Source organism: Poromitra crassiceps, assembly GCF_964638095.1.
Source record: "Poromitra crassiceps genome assembly, chromosome: 21".
NCBI classification, from domain to species: domain Eukaryota; kingdom Metazoa; phylum Chordata; class Actinopteri; order Beryciformes; family Melamphaidae; genus Poromitra; species Poromitra crassiceps.
In genome coordinates, this window is record NC_139638.1 from 25,952,281 (window position 1) to 25,973,187 (window position 20,907).

At 41.5% G+C, this 20,907-nt stretch overlaps 1 protein-coding gene across 1 annotated transcript; it reads right to left on the reverse strand.

Moving 5' to 3' along the window:
* Nucleotides 1-7,510: 7,510 nt before the first annotated feature.
* tbx3a (T-box transcription factor 3a) lies at nucleotides 7,511-16,188 on the reverse strand (the record flags this gene model as incomplete). Its single annotated transcript, XM_083657897.1, has 7 exons — nucleotides 7,511-9,313; nucleotides 10,414-11,051; nucleotides 11,573-11,730; nucleotides 12,311-12,387; nucleotides 13,561-13,707; nucleotides 14,158-14,425; nucleotides 15,800-16,188. The coding sequence occupies 7 exons, from the start codon at nucleotides 16,186-16,188 to the stop codon at nucleotides 8,864-8,866; spliced, it is 2,127 nt and encodes a 708-aa protein (XP_083514023.1). The 3' UTR covers nucleotides 7,511-8,863.
* Between the last annotated feature and the right edge of the window lie 4,719 nt (nucleotides 16,189-20,907).

The window sequence follows — 20,907 nt, forward strand, 5'->3', positions numbered from 1 at the left end:
TCTCGTGGGCTTGTTTCTTTAAAAACAGGACAATCACAATCACATGGCGCACATGAGATAGACTTTCATCCCACAACTTCTTTGAAACTCTCAAGTTTCAGCATCACCTTCTGTTTGATGGTGTTTCTTAGTTAAGTTAAGTAAGTCAAGTTATAAGTTAATCCTTTATTTATCCCCATGGGGAAATTCATCCTCTGCATTTGACCCATCCTCTACTAGGAACCTTCCTAGAGCTAGGAGCAGTGGGGCAGCCGCAGTGCAGCGCCCGGGGACCAACTCCAGTTCTTTTGCCAGTGCCTTGGTCAGGGGCACTGACAGGAGTATTAACCCTAACACACATGTCTTTAGGTGGTGGGAGGAAACCGGAGCACCCGGAGAAAACCCACACGAACACGGGGAGAACATGCAAACTCCACACAGAAGGGACCTGGGACAGACCGGGGTTCGAACCCGGGACCTTCTTGCTGTGAGGCAACAGTGCTAACCACTGAGCCACCCATAGGCCTCCCATTTCTTGTCAGGATAGCCCTTACATTTGCATTATGAAATGCTAGTGTATGCTGTGAGATGATACCAAAAATAAACCCCATGCCCTAAGGCCATACTGTTCACTGTTGTGCACAGATACAATTGTGGGTTACTCCAAAAATTATTTAATTGTCTAAAATTAGTTTTTGGAGGTGATTATGACCTGTGCATTTAATCTAAAACCCAAATGCCATCTCCATCCAAAATGTGACATCGGCATGCATTAAGGCTCATTGTGTGTACAACAAAACTGCAGACTGAGAGCTAATAACTAAATAATGCAGCACCTGTTTATGAAATGTATACTTGTCAATTATTGCAAAAATGAAAGTACTCCTCTATATTCATCACCTGCCTGCCCCCTGTTGTACTATCTTCTTCTGACACTAGAGTGCGCTGCCTACTCATGAAAGAAAGAATAAGCTGCAATTTCAGTGAACTATATATTTTTGTACCAATAGGGCAAATAAAAGCAACATTTTCAAAACGATTCATATTAAACTTGCATTGAAGTCTTGCATGTAAAGCTATCAGCAACATGAGTAAGTTGCATCAGACATGTTGACATGGAAAACTGTTTTTTTGTTTTACCAAATTTGGGTATGTTATCACATTTATGAACTTTTTCACTAATCATTAAGGAAGAAAACAAATTGATTACAAAGGCCAATGGAACAAAGCCTATCAAACTCATTATGGTCTTGTCTGTCTGTCTGTCTGTCTGTCTGTCTGTCTGTCTGTCTGTCTGTCTGTCTGTCTGTCTCACTCTCCTAATGCATAACATATCTTATTTGCAAGATTTTTAGTCATAATCATATGAAAACCATCAGCTTTTCCTTTCCTCCAGCATGGAGAGCACAGGTATGAGAAGTTTTTCATTGTCACCTCTAACCGCTGTTGTGAAGTGCATGAGAAGATAATGGTGTCTTTACACAGGACCACTAAGAGATGTGATATATTCAGCGGTGACAAAGAGGTGGTCACTGACTATGACTGATCATTGAGACCGAGAAATGCCATTAATTGTTTTTTTTTTAAGTGGAAAATGTTTTTTCAAGCAAAAACTGAACAAGTGTATTGCAATGCAATTATAAACTATAGGCAAATGGATACTTTATTATAGAGGTTCCACACTCGGTATATTTATGGCTGCATACTAAATTATTTGTGAAGCTTCCAAAAACATCAGAAATGTGCTATTTATATTAATTGTAGAATCATCACCACTTGAAATGTGGGGGTTTCTGTTGTCATGTTTCTGGTGTTATTATGCTGGATGCTCATATCTCCAATCACCTGCATCGGTTTGAATTTCCTCCAGTATGAAGCGCTTTTCCCCCCAACTTCATTTGTCCATGTTCTGTGGGCGTGAATTACAGACTGTCTAAGCTGCATTTGCAAAATGTAGAAGAGCCAGTCTGGCTTGAGAGACTACCAGATCCCAGCACATGACCTGTGGTGTATAAAACCATTCTGCTAGCCTCTTATATACTCTAAGCCCCTCCTACAAGCACAAATCAATCAATTAGCAAATAGCTTTCAAATGTCACCACAATACATCAAGGCTCATTCTAAATTCTATACATTGGCATAAGTAGATGACCAATCTACTATATTGCAATGACCCAATCAGCATTCTAAGGCAGTAAGAAAGAGATATAAAGAGATTTAAATTCTAATCAATTTGCCCTTTTCTCCTCAACACACCTGTTCTCAACCAGGAGCACTACCAGGTGCAGCAGAGAAGACAAACACATAACATCATCTCAGTGGTGTCAAGATGAAATCAATAAACAAATAAAAAGTTAAAGCAGGTGTATAAATATTTGGCATGTGTCATGTGTGCATCCCTGTGGTTCACTCCAGTATACAAGACAATATTCTTCCATGCTCATGTGCTTAATACAATTTACATCAATTCAATCCTGTAAAAAAAAAAGCCCAATAAGCTTATTGTTCATTAGAAAGGGATCAGATTATTATACATATGTATATCCTGTTCATTCATACATTTGAAAATACATACCATAAGATATAACAATAATGAATGCAATTATTTGTGTCTGTGGATGTGCTGCTTCTATGTTGAGTATTTGATGATGAGCATGCATATACGAGATGGTGTGTACTCATTCCTATATGTGCACTACTCATGAAGGCAAATGCATATATAGGAGTTGAATAATGTGTGTGAGAGAAGGAATTTGTGTTCAGGTCCTGACAGATTAGTGGATAAATCACATGCAAGACAGGGACCCTTTTTTGTCTGAGTGTGCAAGTATAATGAATCTATCAGCACTCTCATAAATATTCCTTTCCTGCATGGCCACCAATTCATGTAAGATGTATGGAAACAACGCGTTCTTACATTTACAGATTGTTGCCTGTTCCTCTTAACAAAGGAAATTGTATGAAAACACACCCCACTGAGTATTTCAGTGCAACACACAGTTCCCATCCTGTCATGTATTCATGCAATTGTCTTATTTGAAAACTTTCAAGGATGTGCCGACCCTCAATCTGCCCCACTATACACCTTTCTATTCGTGCATTGTTTAGCCACATTGTATGCAGATATAAATCATATAATGCAATTGCATATTTTACAAAATACGACTGATACAACTTACTGTTGAATTGAAAACATGTTGTACTGCTCATATCGTTTTTTTTTCCTGGTACAGGAATTAATACTTAATACTGTGGCACGAAGACTGCAGTCTTCATTTGTCTCGTCTCTTGCACTTAAAAACGATTTAATTGGACTATACCAACATGTTTCGGCTACTGCCTTCTTCAGGGGGACACCATGACACCATACTACAATAGCTCAAGTAAAATGAGAAGCTAAAATTGATGGGGAAAAAAACATTAAACATTTTTCAGAGTGTGGTATCTAGTTCATAAAGTATTTAGACATGAAATGGCAAACATTGGATTAACATTTTATTTCAAATGTTATGTTGTTATGGGTTCTTTTGATCAAACTTTTCTTTTCAAACTATAATTCTCCGTTTGTTGCTCTATTAGCTATTTCAGAGGGTGAATTATATTTCCATCCAAGGATGAGCAGTTTAGTGCAAGGTTTTATGCATGGCTGGTGAACGGATGGCCATTGTGTCCAGGTCCTCAAGTTTCCAAGGAAAATATTTCATCAGCCTCCAACCACCTGCTATTTTGATCATATTGAATGAAGGTCAACAGGTAATTGACCTTCCTAGTAAAAGAAAGATTGCACTGAAATGCAGTGCTTTCATGCAGTGATGGGAATATATATATATATATATATATATATATATATATATATATATATATATATATATATATATATAATTTAGACTGGGAAATATTATTCAAAATGCCTAAAAATGTTGTAAAAGAAGCCAAAGGATGAGTTTTCCTAAATGTATAGCCCAATTAGTGTAGTAATAATAATAACAGCATAAGTAATATAAGAGAAGATAAGAAGATAAATTATATAAGTTCAAATATAATATATCTTTATGATAATTACACTTAACATTATAGGCTACATCACTAAACTTAATTTCATAATTCAGGGTTCACTCAAAACATCTCCTTGAGTAAAAAAAAAGTGCCTATTTGTATATTTTCCTACATATTGTGCACTTTTGCTTATAGCTTTTAAATAACTGAAGAGATAGACTCTTGTGTTTCTGTAAGGTTGCCATGCAGTCCACTCTCTATGAGTTACTGAGATGAAGCTTGATGATAAGTTCTTTAATATGGCTGGATACATTTTCAAAAAAAGTAGACCAAAGGTTTAACACACTTGACATACTTGTTAGCTTGAATTGTGTCTGTGTTGTCTTTATTTATTAAGCAAGATACTGTGTAAAAGAGGACGCACAAGTGCACACGCACAAACACACACACACACACACACACACACACACACACACACACACACACACACACACACACACACACACACACACTCCCAGTGCCTTCTGCACTTCCACTTTCATTAGGTGTATTTTAATGATTTTATTTTAATTATATGTCTGAATTCTATTACAAGCCTTTTTCATAGACCCAAGTGATTTTTTTCTATAGGCCTTTTGATCCTGCACAGTTATTTTTCCTCTGTTCTTCCTGATGTGGTTTATCATTTTATGTGTGATAATAAACTCTGTTTAGGAATTCTAATAAAAACAATTACAGTAGCCTATAGCTAAGAACATAAAGAAAGGGCCCAAATGTTTTCGAGCATCAATGTTTACCTTTCAGGCTATATACTTCGATTAAAATGGAATCTGATAAGAAAGTATATAGGCCAATGCCTAAGCCAATCAGACTTATTGAGTGATGCAGATATAGGCTAAAACCATGTGAGGGACACCGATACCAATGGAAAGAGAAAGCGAGGACTGTTGCTTGCTACTGCAACCAGACGTGGAGACACAACCACTGGATGGCGCTACTGATTTACATTTATATAGCCAGCCTTCAAGAGACTGAAACAGCCTGTTCGAAAATCCAGCACATTGCTGTAAAACCTATTAAACACATGCATAGGCTACATCACTGGACTTATATACAGCAGGGAACTCTTTCTACTCCTGAGTCCTGAAACAATCTTATTTGAATAGGCCAAAAAAGCAGAAGCAGCCTATTTAAGATGTCAAAGAAAAAAAAAGGCTATTGGACTCTGAATTGACATGGGTTAGGCTTTAATTACCACAACAACATGACGTGTGGAAACAAGACCGTGAAAAACACTTTCAACTAAAATACTTGCTAAGGCTATAACGAGGCATGTGTGCTACCGTCAAATAATTAAAACAAAAATTCGCCTGCACAGGTGTGCAGAATATTAGTACAAAAATAAACTAATATTATGGACTGTGGAGTGGACCATGATGCAGCTGTAGCGTAGCCACTAGCCAGGCCTAGAGGCTACTGCAAAGCATGGCAGGTGCACGAGAACCGAAAATGGGGATGTAACAGAGACAGCCATAAGAACAGGTTTACTCTGCACGCGTTTTGATCCCCATTCTCAGGTAATTGATAGTGATGTGTTGGACCAATTGCCGTGACTGAATGGCAGTAGAGACGTTTGGCACACACACTGCATTAATTCCCTGCATTCCATCCTGCACTATATGTGTGTAATATAGTGTTACTTATGTGTATACACATATAGTAGTGTGTATACACATAGACATATAATAATAGGCTATAAAAAAATACTTCTTATACATGAGAAAGTACTTCTTCTATAGAAGATGTACTTTTTTCTATTATAGGGTCTTATATTATTCCAACTTCTTACAGCAATATCTAGGCTATTAACACGCGCAGGAATGTTGAGTATGTTAGACTGATTTACATATTTATGATCAGAACTGTGCGCCTTAATAGACCTGTTACCTTACAAATTAAATAAGAAGAATTAAAACAAAAGAATAAGTAATAACAATATAATAACAATAATAATCTGCTTCATCTCTTATCGATTGACAAATCTCTCCAGCCTATGTGATTTAGATTCACGTTAATTTAAGCCTACACATTGCTCCATTACTAAAATATGATATGGTTATAGTTTTCTTCGTGTTTGTGTAGAATAATGACAAGTTGACAACAAACTGTTTCGGACTTAAGTTTACATTACATTTTAATTTGCCTTTTTTCTTTTCGCTTTTCAGATTGGCACATTAAGACAATTTAGACGACTTGTCTAAACGATTCCCAGTAATCTATTCTAAGGTATATATTGCTTCATCACTGACCTCAGTTCTCACCCACGGTATGCTGTGTTGTGAGTTTAACTGGCGCTGTAGCCGCTTGGGGGCGTTGTGTCTGGGTATTGCAGACGTATTGTCGCCTTCCGTGCAATAAAGTGGAGTAAGATAGGCCTATCGAAGGCGCCAGGTGAGCAATAAGACCAGGCCAATTGAGACAGCTTGTGTCATGTTTACACCTATTACCTAGCGCCAAGCTTGTTACACATTAACTATACAATATACAAATAAAGATATGATGTGGATAAACGCAGCGTGACTCGAGGTGCAATGCTGGGGGCAATCAAGTTATTTTATACTCTTTAAGCTGAATGGGTGGGGTGGTTGAATGAAGCACACCCTCACTAGGGCGATTCTGCTGGCCCAGCAGAGGCTTCAAGTTCCATCCAGCAAAGTCCCATTGCCATCAAACCGCGCTTAAGGCAGAATCAGTGAACTTGTCAATGACTTATATTAGACTGTCAGTAATAGATTATTACACATATAGGCTATGTCATGCACAGCAGGGAAAATTGTCCCTAATGTCCCATTAGTGATTTCTGGCCATTTTGCGTCATCTTTTCTGTCCATTCTAGCGATTAAAATTAAAATTAGATCAAATTTGGACAACTTGGCTAGAGCACCACGTGATGCCCATGGAGACCCAAAAGCCTCAGTGGTCAACCCCTTGACCAGGTATGGAATCCCAGGTATGATATCTGGAGTTGAGAGGGTCTTTGCTCCCACCACAGTTATCTTAATTGGACCCTTTGAACTGCAGCCTAAACGGATATCTCCACATAAGTTTACTGAAGTGGACTAAGTGGGCAAAGAGACCCCCCCCCCGACACACACACACACACACACACACACACACACACACACACACACACACACACACACACACACACACACACGCACACGCACGCACGCACGCACGCACACACACACACACACACACACACACACAGACAGACAGACAGACAGACACACACACACACACACACACACACACACACACACACCAAAAACAAAACAAAAACACAACAAGGAGCCTATATGTCATTTTACAAACAGAGATTCAGCTGATGTAAGGATTTAATGCAAGCCTTAATTATTTTGTATTGTACTTGTAGAATTGATACAGGGCACAAGCAGGCCTGGACTGACGATAATTAAGCGGGCATCAAATATTGCATTTCAACGTTTTATTGAAACTTTCAAGAACACGATGTCGATGTTGTAAACTAGACATAAATCCAATACAACATAACCCATTCACAACTTAAGAAACACAAAATAAACCTTCATATTTTCGATTAGATGCGGCACTTTTACGACCAGTTTGCAATTTTAAGAACAGAAGAAAAAAAACAGTCCACTTTTGTCACACTTCGACGACACCTTTTTTTCCTCAAAGAGAACAATTTTTTCAAGCCATTGGTGCAGTGTGTGGTCGCTTTTTCATTTGTTTTTAAACAGTAGCACTTCACACACGGGGACAAGTGAACGTATGGCACGTGAGTGTGAATAACTATAGGTGTGTGGATATTTAGGGAAGGAGAAAGTCCATATTTTAGGAGGATATAAATGCAGATGGCAAAAAAGGATAATAACCCAAAAACTCTTTACACAGGTATATCGACAATAAATTAAGAACAGATCCCTAAAAACTACTCCGTTGTATTTACAAGCAATAACAATATGAAATAATTACATAAATATTTTATATATCCTTATTTACACCTATAATCAATACTACCTTTCAATTGTTTTAAATGTCCGATTCCCTTTGCCCGTTGAATATGCCGAGTTCCGCATGCTTCGGGCAGTAGACCTATTCTGCGGAGCACATATTGTCAATAGGCCTACTGATTTCAACATTGCATAAAACAAAATAATTTGAAAATTAATAACCCAATTGAAAATAAACTTTAGGAACAAGAGGGTGATTGAAATATGTTCATTATAGAAAATTTTCATTAGGCCTACTTTTCGTTTCAAATTAGGCTATATCTAGCTGAAATAATATCAATCAAGTTGGGGGTTTTGCGGGCATGCAACGTTTGACCAATCTATGGGCATAATGATAGGCGTCAGAGGTTAGGCTGTTCAATCAATCAATAGTCTACAAAATACAGCAGTCTTTAAAAGGTAGGCTAAATGGTAGTGAATTCAAATACGTCAAATCAATTCAGAGTGCATATAAAACAAATTCCGTTGCCTGAGCAACTCCACAATAAAGTTAGGAGACAGGACACAGCAGCAACTTCTCCTATGTGAGTCAGATCCATGCCAACCTTTCAGTTTCAATACTTGTATGGTATTCAAATGACAGAAAACAAGTAAAAAGCTGTTGTTTAATTTAACAAAAAGAGAAATATACATTTCAGGTGTGTATTTAACCAAAGTGCATTTCATAAACTAAAACGTCCAACAGGCTTTTTTTTTTTTTTTCTTATTTTTGTATTTTCTTGTTTAAACCTGCATTAATCTGTGAGGGTTGTCGTCCTATTGTTAATGCCTTCATCACCGTCAACACTTTTTATCACAACAACAACGAAACGAAAAGCAGGTTGGGGAAACTCCTAGGGCGACCCGCTCCGTGGCCTGTCCTGATTCGAGTCGAGTCCACTGACAAGGCGCTGGATGCTCTGTAACTCGTTGGCGGCGTCTTTCTCCGTGCAAGTTTTTGGGGACATGGACATCGAGCCAGAGGAGATGGTGGACGAGCGGCTGGTTACCTCCGATGTGGAATCCAGGGTAGCAGCGGAGACGGGGCTAGCCGGGACATGGCCATCTCCTTTCAGGTCGCCCCCGCTGCCGGCCATGCAGTGCATGGCGGTGGTGAGCAGGGTGCTGCTGTCCGGTACGGTCATGGGGAGGGAGTAGGGGCTGTACCTGAGTCGGGGGCGCACTGCGTTCAGGAAGGGGTGCCGGTGCACCGAGGAGGCGGCAGCGGATTGGGCTGCCGCGGCTGCTGCCATGTACGTATAGGGGTAGGGGAACAGACTGCCAAACGGAGACATGGCAATGCCCTGTGGGAAAAACGAAGAGACTGAGTATGAGCCCACAAGGTCGATGTTGACCCATAATACGAATTAAACGCATCATAATAGCATTGCCGATGCATAAAACCAAGGGGAAACGCATGCTGATATAGCCATTATAGTTTAGTCGACCCCTGCCTCTGTGTATTTTGGATTGAGTTCGTGGAGAGAATGCGTGAAAATAATGAATTAAGACAAGTGACCTGCTTTGGGAAATTCGTGGGCTTTATACTTTCACTGTCCACAGTTAAGTTTTTGGTCGTGCGTAAGTGATGCGTTATAGTGGGGGTGTATGGTGTTATAACTGTTATTATGAAGCTAACTGTCTGACACACAATACTTGGTAACAAAAGCAGACCTATTTGGCAATACGTCCGCGTCTGTCAGGCTAAAAGACTTACATTTTTGAAAGTGTATAGGCCTAATGTTATAAACAACAAAGCCTTATCACATAGCCTACTGTACTTTGCAACTTGTTCAATAATTGTTAATGCAAATAAAAATGGTTGGTGTCTGCATATGAAATAAGATGTTGTGATGTTACTATTAATGCATGTTTTGACAGTAAATGGAAAAATGCTAATTTGTTGAAAGCATCTTGTTCATGAGGCATGGTGGAAGCATTTTAACACTTGCCATTTTGCCTCTAAATACACTTAATGAGCTCATATCAACACCATTCCCTTAACACCATTGTCGCAGCACCTATGTCTAAAATAGCTCAGGCTATATCTAAATTCAGTCAGTCAAAATTTAATTTCCTTAAACTGCTATTATGGCACAAACTTAAAACGCGCGCAAACACGCACGCACAGACGCACCTGCATGCGCTCTCTCTCTTTTTCTCTCCCTCTCTCTCTCACACACACACACACACACACGCACGCACGCACGCACCCCCCACACACACACACACAAACAAACACAATTTCTTTCCACTGGAGTAAAATACACAAACCTATGGAGACGAGAATAGATCTGACGTATAGCTAGCTAGCTCTAGGTCGGAATGTAACCAAGGAAGTCTCCACAGCACTAGTCCAACATTTGCTTTGCACAAGACTAGGCCCAAAAAAACAGGTTTTTACCTGCGATGCCAAGACATGTTGCTGCAGATGAAAAGGCAGGCCTTGCGCCGCCGCCAAGCTTTGAGATGATGCCATGCTGACCGTATCCATGGGGCTCACCCCTCCAGAGGACACCGCTGCCAGTAAGGGCCCCATGCCCGCGGCCATGTTTGAGAAGGCACCTCCCATGTTGAACTGACTGGGGTGCAAGAGAAACGGATGCGCGCCCCCTAAGTGATTGAAAAACTGCTGTCCTGTCAGACCCGTTGGAAATCCAAAGTTATGCATGTGACTGTGGCTTAGCTGCGGACTGTCCGTCTGAACAGTCAAAGGCATGAAACTGTCCTTGCTTGACCTGCACTCGTCCGTTTTGGGCTGGTCCCGGTTCGGGCTCTTCAGGTCTTCTCCAGAGCGGGTGGTGCTGGAGATGTGGGTGACGGGGCTCTGCCGTGAGTCCGCTTGGCTTTTCTCAGTCCTATGGCCGCTGTCACGGCCCCTGCTGCTAGAGTCACTGGTCCCAAAGGGGTGGCCCTTAGCTGGACTCGCCTCGTGATCTTTGCCATCCTCCGTGGTAGTGGAGATCTTGCTGGAGTCCGGACCGTCTTTGATGTGTCCGTCTTTGCTCTCGTCATCGCTGTCCTCGTCGCTCTCGCAGAAATCTAGCGAAATCAGAAGAATAATGTCAGGTGCTTTTTCTGCCACAGGTGACAATAACGGATTCATACAGAATATATAGGCTCGAATAAATAGTTAATTTGCAAAATAGCTGCAGGGCACTCATTTGCAGGGTCCAGGCTGGCTGGTTGACAAATAATATACGGTAGCCTATTTCAACCTATTTCGTCAATCCAATAGTGAAAGAGTAATGTATCATTTGTTTTCATTGGTGTCGACCAGAAGATAACTGATTTGTTGTTTTAGCTGTGTGCGTAAAGTGTGCGTAAAGTAAATAATGAGTGATTGGCTCAGGAAACTGCACCGATGAGTTTTGCAGTGTGCAGACTAGTGACCTCGGTAAAGTGCCTTAAATGCATTAAACTCAATCCAACGACTGCACTCGATGTTCCTTTTACTCATAGTGCACTGCAAATACCGAGTAAAAATCTTGCCACAATATGGACTATAATTTCACAAAACGTCTTATCCAAGCTGTAGATTGATCTGTCAGTCTGCCGCCTACCTTTCAGGTGTGGGGGGCCCACGGTGGACACGGCAGGGGACGAGGCCTGGCCGAAACACTTGAAAGAAGCCTGTTCTCCTGAGGAGTCGTCTGAAGCCCCGTTCTCCTTTTTCTGCTGCTCCTCATATGAGCGCATGGACTGCAGCGCCAGCTGTTTCCTGTACAAGCATGCAGCGAGCTCAGGTCAGAAACTAGAGCTGCATCACGGTGGATAAGATTGTGCCATGGCTTGATTAAAGGGAGTTCCTCTGTGACTGACTGACTCAACTAACTCTCGCTCTCTCTCTCGCCCTCTCTCTCTCTCTCTCTCTCTCTCTCTCTCCCTCTATCTATCTAGGTTTTCAATTTAAGCACAATCAACATATAATTATAAACAATCAAAGAAATAATAAATAAATAAATAAATAAATAAATAAATAAATAAATAAATAAATAAATAAATAAATACATATATAAATAAATAAATAAAAGCTTTTGGATATATATATAGGACCAACTGTTCGGAAGTGAATGGCGTGGAAATAACTAAACTGATTAGTGCTTTCTTTTCCATACCACCCTCCTGTATGTGAACTATATATCATTATAGGAACCTGTGAAGAACCAGACTCCCTGGGGGATTAACGTGACAACCATACCGCTTTGAATCCACCGAGATCACTCTCTGCCCCCCATCTATAAAACCCGACTACACCATGTCGTAAATATTTTGTGGCATTTTTTTTAATCTTATCTTACCTCTTCTCCCGTCTCCCATTGCCAGTGTCACGGAATCCTTTGGCAAACGGATTATGATCAATTTTCAGCTGCGTTATCTGAAATAATCATTCAAATGAAACGTGTAAATATGCAATTTCAAACACTTCCCTGATTATGTCCAATTTAAATGTCCTGTTATTTAAGTTGCACGGGGAGTGCTAAAGCTATTAGGGCTCGTTTCCTATGGCGTTGAAAATAGGCTACAATTTAGCCTACTTTTCATCTCATTAGGCTGGCCTACAGTAACACATTTTCGGTTTTACTGACACAACACACGGAGGGGGGAGAGGGAGAGAGAGAGAGAGAGAGAGAGAGAGAGGGAGAGAGAGAGAGAGAGGGAGGGAGGGAGAGAGATTTTTTCCATCATAGGCTGTTTCAGTGTGTAAACTCTTGCAGAACTTTTACTCCCACACCACTTCCTCTGGGTCTCCGGCGCCCCCTCCCTCCCCATGTGCAGAATTTGGCAGCATTGTCAATATTACTCAGCCTATGCCTGCAAAGCATTTACTGCATTTCTTTTACTCGACACTAGTGGCCAGAGGTAACACTTAACCGTCATTTCCCTACGAAATCAAAGGGCGGAAGAGATGATTTTGATTAGTTTTATGTCTTCTTGTGACGAGTAAAATGTTACCAGCGCATTCTGATACACCCGGAAAAAAATATCTTCTTTTTCTCCAGCTCCACTGCACATTGTGTTCCCTTTTCTCAAACCCCAACCCCTTTAACACACACACATTAACACACGCACGCACGCACGCACGCACGCGACACACACACACACACACACACACACACACACACACACACACACACACACACACACACACACACGCGCGTCTCGCTCTCTCTCTCTCTCTCACACACACACACACACACACACACGCACACACACACACACACGCACACACACACAGTCTGGGTCGGTGCCAAATCCTTTTCATGTGATTAAATAAGGAATATAACCTGTACAACATAGGCCTATACATTCCTCAGAATTATTACTTTCCTATACCGACGGCTGGTGCATGCATGGCTTATCAGGCCATAACCATAATGACACCACTCTAACAAGCTCAAACAAATATGACGTCTTCCATATTTGATGACAACAAAATGGTGTGCAGAGCATGAAAGACAGGGGGAGCGTTTGACAGGGCCAGGGTGTATTATAGAAAAGGAAAAAAAAAGAAAAAAGAAAAAATGAGTAAGCCTAAAATTGCCCTTACCTTGTCATTTTGATATGCAGTCACGGCAATGAAATCAGTTTCAGGAAAAACATATGTCCTGAAGGTACTGTAGGGGAGTTTGAGAATATCGTTGGCCCTCACAATGTGAAATCGGGGCTGATATTTGTGCATGGAGTTCAAGATAGTCTGCAACAAGAAAACATGTGTATTAAAATTAAAATTTTAGTGCACAATGATTAGTGCACAATGATTGCCTACCATTCTTATTGCAGTAAGATTTGTCATCATATCAGTAGCTCATTGCAGTCTATGTCTAACATATTTTCATAAAATTATAATCCTGCAGATAGCCTAATTCACAACATGGGAAGAAATGTAATCATTGGATTAAATAATACGTTGCAATTTACCCTAAACAGCCATTAATGTGTTATCAATTGCTATTAATATGCTATTGATTATGATTATAGCAGAGCTTTACAAACATTTTAATCAGTTCCATATAGGCTTAAATACACAGCCTAATAATTATAAATACTATATAATAACTATATAATATTAGAAATGTCAGCATGCAAAATAGCTAAGTGTGGTAGTGGGCAAATAAGAAAATAGACATACATTAGTTGAACTTACAAATCCATGCTTGTCGGATATGTTATTTGTCAGCTTGAGTTTGTGAAAATTGACGACTTTTGACATCCACTGTTCGCCAGTAGCAGGACTGTCCGGGTGAATGTACATCCTCTTTGGCATTTCGGGGTCGGCCTTTCCTGCCACCATCCAGCGGGAGTTGTGAAATTTGTACCTGCAGTCGTCTGCTGCAACAATATCCATCAAGAGAATATATTTGGCCTTCTTGTCCAAGCCAGTGCACCTCACTTTGAACGGAGGGAACATCCGCCTGCGTGAAAAGAGTATATGATAAGCTCTGGTGTAATGCGAATAAAAAGGTAAACAACCACTCTCTGTCGGCCATCAATATAAACAAAAATAGTTTTTTTTATTTAAGATTTAAGAAAATAATTTTGGAAAATATATGCTTTACCCCTTTAAGATATTTCATAGATCATGATATTTAGAATAATGAAATGATATCGGTTAAAATGACAAAGGAGGCTATAGGCTATAGGTCAGCCAAAGCAGATGGGCAAGGTAAACAGCTATATTTCGCAAGTTTAAAAAAAATGGGTAAAATGAGTTTAGAGTTGTTTACCCTCCACTACAGATGATTATAAGTCTAACCGTCCATGCTGTCAATATAGAGTTAGACGGTGACTTGATTTGTCTTTCATGCCTTCAAAGGCCTGCACATATAGACGGAGCAGCCATCTTTGTAGCTACTGCACTGTGATGACGAAGATGATTCTGCCAGGGCTACACACAAACACACACACACACACACACACACACACACACACACTGATAGTTGGCAATTTAATAGATAGATCGCCCACTGTATAGTTATGACAAACTATAACTATACATTTTTAGACTATCTGGAAAAACACAACGCGAGAATTGCGCTCACACAGGTAGGCTATAATTGGGAGCTGAATATTAATAACAGAAATACAGCTTATAGCACGTGGAGTGGTATTCTTCCCATGCTTTTACACGAATTAGGTATAATTATGAATGGATTTGGCATCATTAGCGACATGTTTATAAGCGGGTTTTAGAGCCCTTTGACTGACCAAGTTAGATTAAGTTATTTGTTTTCTTTTTTCTTTTTTGCTAAATCCAGAGGCCATAGCTGACCATACAGGAACTCACATCTGATAGTTTCATGATACTGAAGATTATATATATATATATATATATATATATATATATATATATATATATATATATATATATATATATATATATATATATATATATATATATAATATTATGTGCAGTTCAAAAGTTAAAATCCCATGACCTGTATATTTTATATCCCGGGTTGGTTTTATTTCGTATAGTGAGATAGCCTAGTGTGAAGTGAGCCATAGCATTACATGTCTCTCTCTATATATTTCTTTTCGAATGGAGTTAAAGTTTTAGTAATAAGTTCGCCTTGGAGGTGGTTGCATAAAATAAAAAAGGTTGGCCACAGGAATGGCAGAGGTATAAGAACCCATCAATAAATCAATCAATATGGCTGAGAGAAGGAGAGCAATGTCAGCATATGAAGAATCACAATGCGTCACTATTATGGGCTATTATCAATATGCACACTCGGCAACTGGATGTCAACATTTTGGGATGCACACACAAAAACAGTTGTTTTCACCTTCCGGATTTTGTGATGACCATCTCAGTGCCCCTCTTGTGGAAAAGTTCCCAGAGCTCCTTAGCTTCCAGGTGAACTTTCGGGTCGTCCTCCACCTCCTCCTCGGGCTCCAGGCTCTTCAGGGGCCTGAGGTGGGCTGCAGCCTGGTGCCCCAGCGCGGAGAAGTGGAGGCCGGTCTCCGCGGCTCCCATCAGCTGGTCCATGATCGGCTTCCCCAGGCCGCCCGGCAGAGAGAGCGAGCCGCCGGGAGGCATCGCCAGGGCCGGGAAGAAGGGAGGCTGGTGACCCAGCATTGCACTCATGGCAAATTCCGGACCCCGGTGAGGTATAAACGGATGATATGCCATACTTGATCCTTGTATGACTGGATCTCTCATCAGGAAGTTCATCCAAGACCAGGTACCAAATATCGGCTACTGGTGGAAATTTGGGAACAATATTATTACAATAGTCCGAAGCCTGCGTGGAAGGAGAGGACAACAAGGAAAATAAATCTATCTGAAGTTGCTTAGAAAACTCCACCTCCAACACTGCAGAAGCATCCACTTATTTCCCGCAAGTTGGTGTGAAATCTCTACAGGCGTTTGGCTGGGCTCTCACCAGCAGACGTCCGCGAAAATAAATGAAAAAATGTTCTCCCGTTAATCTTCAGGACTCGGAGTGTTGAGAGAGAGAGAGAGAGAGAGAGAGAGAGAGCGTTTCTTCAGAGATTGACGCGCATCGGGCACCTTTCTATAGCTCGCTTTCATGCGGACATTTAGAGGAATTAAACACCAACAGAGGGGTGACTCGTCACTTAATTGACTGCAGTGCGCTCTTTCTCCCTTCCGCTGCTGTTTACAATGTCGGCATTCCTGTTTTAAAAAAGCGTTCCTTCTTATTGGCTTCAGTTCAGTCCTGCTGCAGCGAGGGCGATGTGTTGAAATATTTCGATAGCGCCGAATAATCCCTGTGCCTTTACTTGCTCCGGACACGCATCCTGACGCGCACACACAACAGACACGTTATTCCTCCTCGCTCTTTCACGCACACGCACATTTCAGTGAAAGACGTGTGCAGAGAAAGGAGTCCGCTGACGGCCAGAGAGAGAGAGAGAGGGAAAGAGAGAGAGAGGTGGTAAGGTCCCAGCTTCGTGATTTTCCTAGCGCCTCTGTGGCCCATAGGGCTTCATACTGTATGGATGTGTTGCATGTTACGAGAAGCAGGGCTCTGTTTGATTGGCTCTTTGACGCTTTCGGACCAATTGTGTGGCCGCGTAGGCGTGGTTTTAACAGGTCGGGTGGAGGGGACAGACTTCAGACTTATAAAAAGGTGTTTGGAAACTCAAAAGGGCTTTGCCGTGAAACACCGCCCTACCTCAGTCAATGTTGTGTGAATATGTCAACATCGTTATAGAAGTTGCGCGCTATCGGTCGGGTCTGTGGCGCACGGGGAGCCAGCGAGCGAGCGGGAGGGAGTAGACAAGCTGAGCCGGGAAACTGGCTCGCTTTGTCGGCATGATGTTATGGTCTCTCGGGCTGGCTACTTCCTACACAGACTAGCCTACTGAAGCGCTATACAGTCGAGGACACTGTTATTGTATGCATTAGATTTTGTGAACATAGTTTGATTAGGATATTATGAAGTTATAGCATATTGTAAATTAAAATAATTTGTCTTGTTGCTTTTTAATTCCTTTCGCACTCCACTGCATTTCCCGAATGTTTCCACAGTCTCCTAACCCGAAAAGGAGTCTAAATACGGAGTCGCCCAACATTTCCTGTAATATCATCTTTTAACTGATAGGGAAATTTGACCGGTTGACGGGATGAGGCGCTCGATGACAAGTTTATGTGCTATAGCCTATAGGCTAATATTAGGGAATATGAGAGTATAGACGTTATGACGCCGGCCAAACTTTAACTGATTGTTTATTTCATATTAGTCTTTCAGGTTGTTTTTTTCTTTCTTTCATATTTTGCCATTTTGGATAGGACGTCCCTAACGATGCTTATTTCCAGCTTCCCTGCAGCCTAAATGTGAAATTGAGACACCAGTCAGTCTGATTAGAGCATGTGTATTTGTGTTGTGTGGCAATGTAGCTATCGCGTCTCATGTCCTATAAGTTGACATGAATTATGGCGTGGTCGTTTCACTCACACGTGTGCGCGCAAACACTGGGAGGGAGAGGACAGCTCAATGGAGAATGCATGGTGACTATACTTCATCCATTGCGCGCTATAATAACTTCTATATTTTGGATTATACCGAATCAATTCTGTTAAATATAGCGCGCCTTACCGGCATACAACAATATCAATTTTAGTCTCAGTCCTCAAGCAGACTGACAATAGCCCAAGCTATAGTTTAAATTCTGAGCAGATGTTTTTGGCTATTTAGTGTAATCTTATAGGGTATTGATTAATAATCGCCAAATGTATTGTAGCATAATGTTGAACAATAATAACATATACAATTTTCATGATGAAGGCTTGGGCACAATTATTACCCTACATGCTTATTATCGACCCCAAAACGCCAAATAGCAGGTAGGCCTAGTTATTTGTTTGTCAATTATTAGGTGCAAAAATATTGCTTCACTGCAAAGCGCCTCAAGAGATGCGCAGTCTAGACAGCGCCAGGCTGCTCGCTGCACCCACAAAAGGCTATTTAACGATTAATTCACAAGTAAACTAGAGCTGTGTGGCCATAGTCAGCCACCTTGGACAAACATTGACCATCAATTCTCAGTCAATTGTCTGTCTCCCGTAGACCCATGCGGGCACCAGAGCGGTATCTCAAAGTCCTTGAAGGGGACTTCTGGGAATTCCCAGAAAAGAAGGAAAAGAATGATTTCACTAGAACGTGTTCCGTTTAGTTGTGCATCACTGCTGGCATGGCTGGTCACATGTATCTGTATCTGGAGATCATTGACATTGACATTGTATAGGCACATATGCAAGGGAAATTAATTTAAAATTCAATTTAATCCACTAAACAAAGACTAAGAGATGCAATTTACTTACGCTACTGTATAATACTGTCTGGGTTATTAATAAAGTTTAAATAGTTATAGAACAGATGCCATATCTTTCTTTGTAAATAAGACTAACACTCTTCCGAGCTTTTAAAGCTCCATGCAGCCATACTGTCAGGAGGAGTATATGGGCCTCAGGGGTCATCCTCCTCGTGAGCCAGTTTGGAAGCATTCACTTGTGCTACACATCACAGCGATGAAAACAATCGCATGTCCATTCAGGATCATGCATGCATGCAATTATTAGTGAGAAACCAGCGTTTTCAGCGTTAGCTTCTGCTAACGTCCCTCCTCGCTCCACTATTGTCTACGGTCACATTGTGAGTTATGAATGATCACAATGCCCCTCTTCGTCATACAGTTGGCTAGATGACAACTTTGCTGTGTTAGTGGAGGGGAAACTGCCCCCCAGCACCCTGTGTGTGTGTGTGTGTGTGTGTGTGCGCACGTGTGCGCGCGCGCGTGTGTGTGTGTGTGTGTGTGTGTGCGCGCGCGTGTGTGTAAATGTAAGAGGTCTGCAAATGTGGCTCTCCCAGGGGGTGGTAGACAAGGATGCTTGGCTTATGTGTTGCATGTTATTGATTTGCTAGAGAAAACAAATATGATAGCTGTTGATAAGCCACAGACCTATTTGACAGAATGAAAATCCACCAGAGATCAGCAGCTAAAGCCGGGCCTAAATCTGGACATGGTATAAAAGCCCCCAAAATGAAGGCGTCCCTGCAGCGGCCTGTAGGCTATATACGTGGGGGCCTTGCAACCAATTCTCTTTGTGCGCGCGCGCGCGCGAGGTCAGCTCTGTGTCAATTACCGGGGCTTATTCTTATTTAAACACTCGCCCCCATTAGCAGCACATTTCAATTTAGTGGAAGGTGTCATCAAATAGGAAGTAGTGTTGACACGGCGCGGCCCGCCTCGCCTCTCCGTCTCTCTGTGCGGGCCCCCGGCCCCCGCCCCCCGGCCCCGGCTTCATTAGCTAAGCAAGTGGAGAGAATGGTCAATACTATATAAAGTTTACAGGGTTAGGGCTCTCAGGGACTCCAGCAGGCTGTAAAAAGTGACACCACTGATTGATGAGGCCGACTTTGTCGGTTGCTTCCCTTTTATACTGTGATCATGTAGATCAAAATCAAAAGGGGGGCCGTATATTTGAGCGGACAGGCTCTAAAATCTCTCGCTCGCATGTGGGTGGGTGGGTGGGTGGCTGATGCAGTACAGGCGGACATCTTGCATGTAAAGATCCACTCTCCGCCATGGCCACATCATCTGCAGAAGTTGTCTTCAGTGATTGGGGCGAAGCTATTTGTGTTCAAAGGGTCAATTTGGAGATTTTCAACCAGCTTTGTATCATTACAAAATCAGTATAGTGCAAATGACCGAATGACATCATTATGATGTCAGGTGTCAGGAAGTACTCCGAATAAAGGTAAAGAGAGCAATGTAGTGATAGTGATAGTGATAGTGACAGTAATAGTGTGACATTGTGGCAAAACGGCTCCAAATGACATCATTATGACATCGTTTGGACCAGGAAGTTCTGGGAGGAAGTCCAGGCAAGGTCTAGGGACGTTAAAGCTGCAGTATAGGCAATTTATCATTTCATTATCATTTTGGTTGTGTAGGTCTGACAAAATCAACCAATCAGGGTTAACTAGAACATAGCTAGCCAATCACAGCATGAAACAACGATTCAAACATTGTTAATCTGCATATACTACCGATTTTGCAATGAAACCAAGCTGCTCGAAAATCAGCAAATCGGCCCGAAAGCAGTTCCTTTCATGTGTTGCACAGCAGTGTAGTTAAAAGGACTCACACGGTCATCCATTACAGCCAGTTTTTGTTTCTGTTGACTACGTTTTACTACTGTTTCGCCTCCATGTGTTCAACCCTCGATCTATGTCATCATCACCAGTGAAGCAGAACTGAATGAAGGTCACGCGTTATGGCGCTTATTCGTGCCCCCCAACTGCCCACCACAACCACTTTCTGCTGTGTGGCTTCATTAAGCGAGACCTTCAAAGACATTCCTCGAATTGATCACGGAGCTGCCAGTGATGTAATGTATGCTGTCCTGTCCTGTTTATTTGCA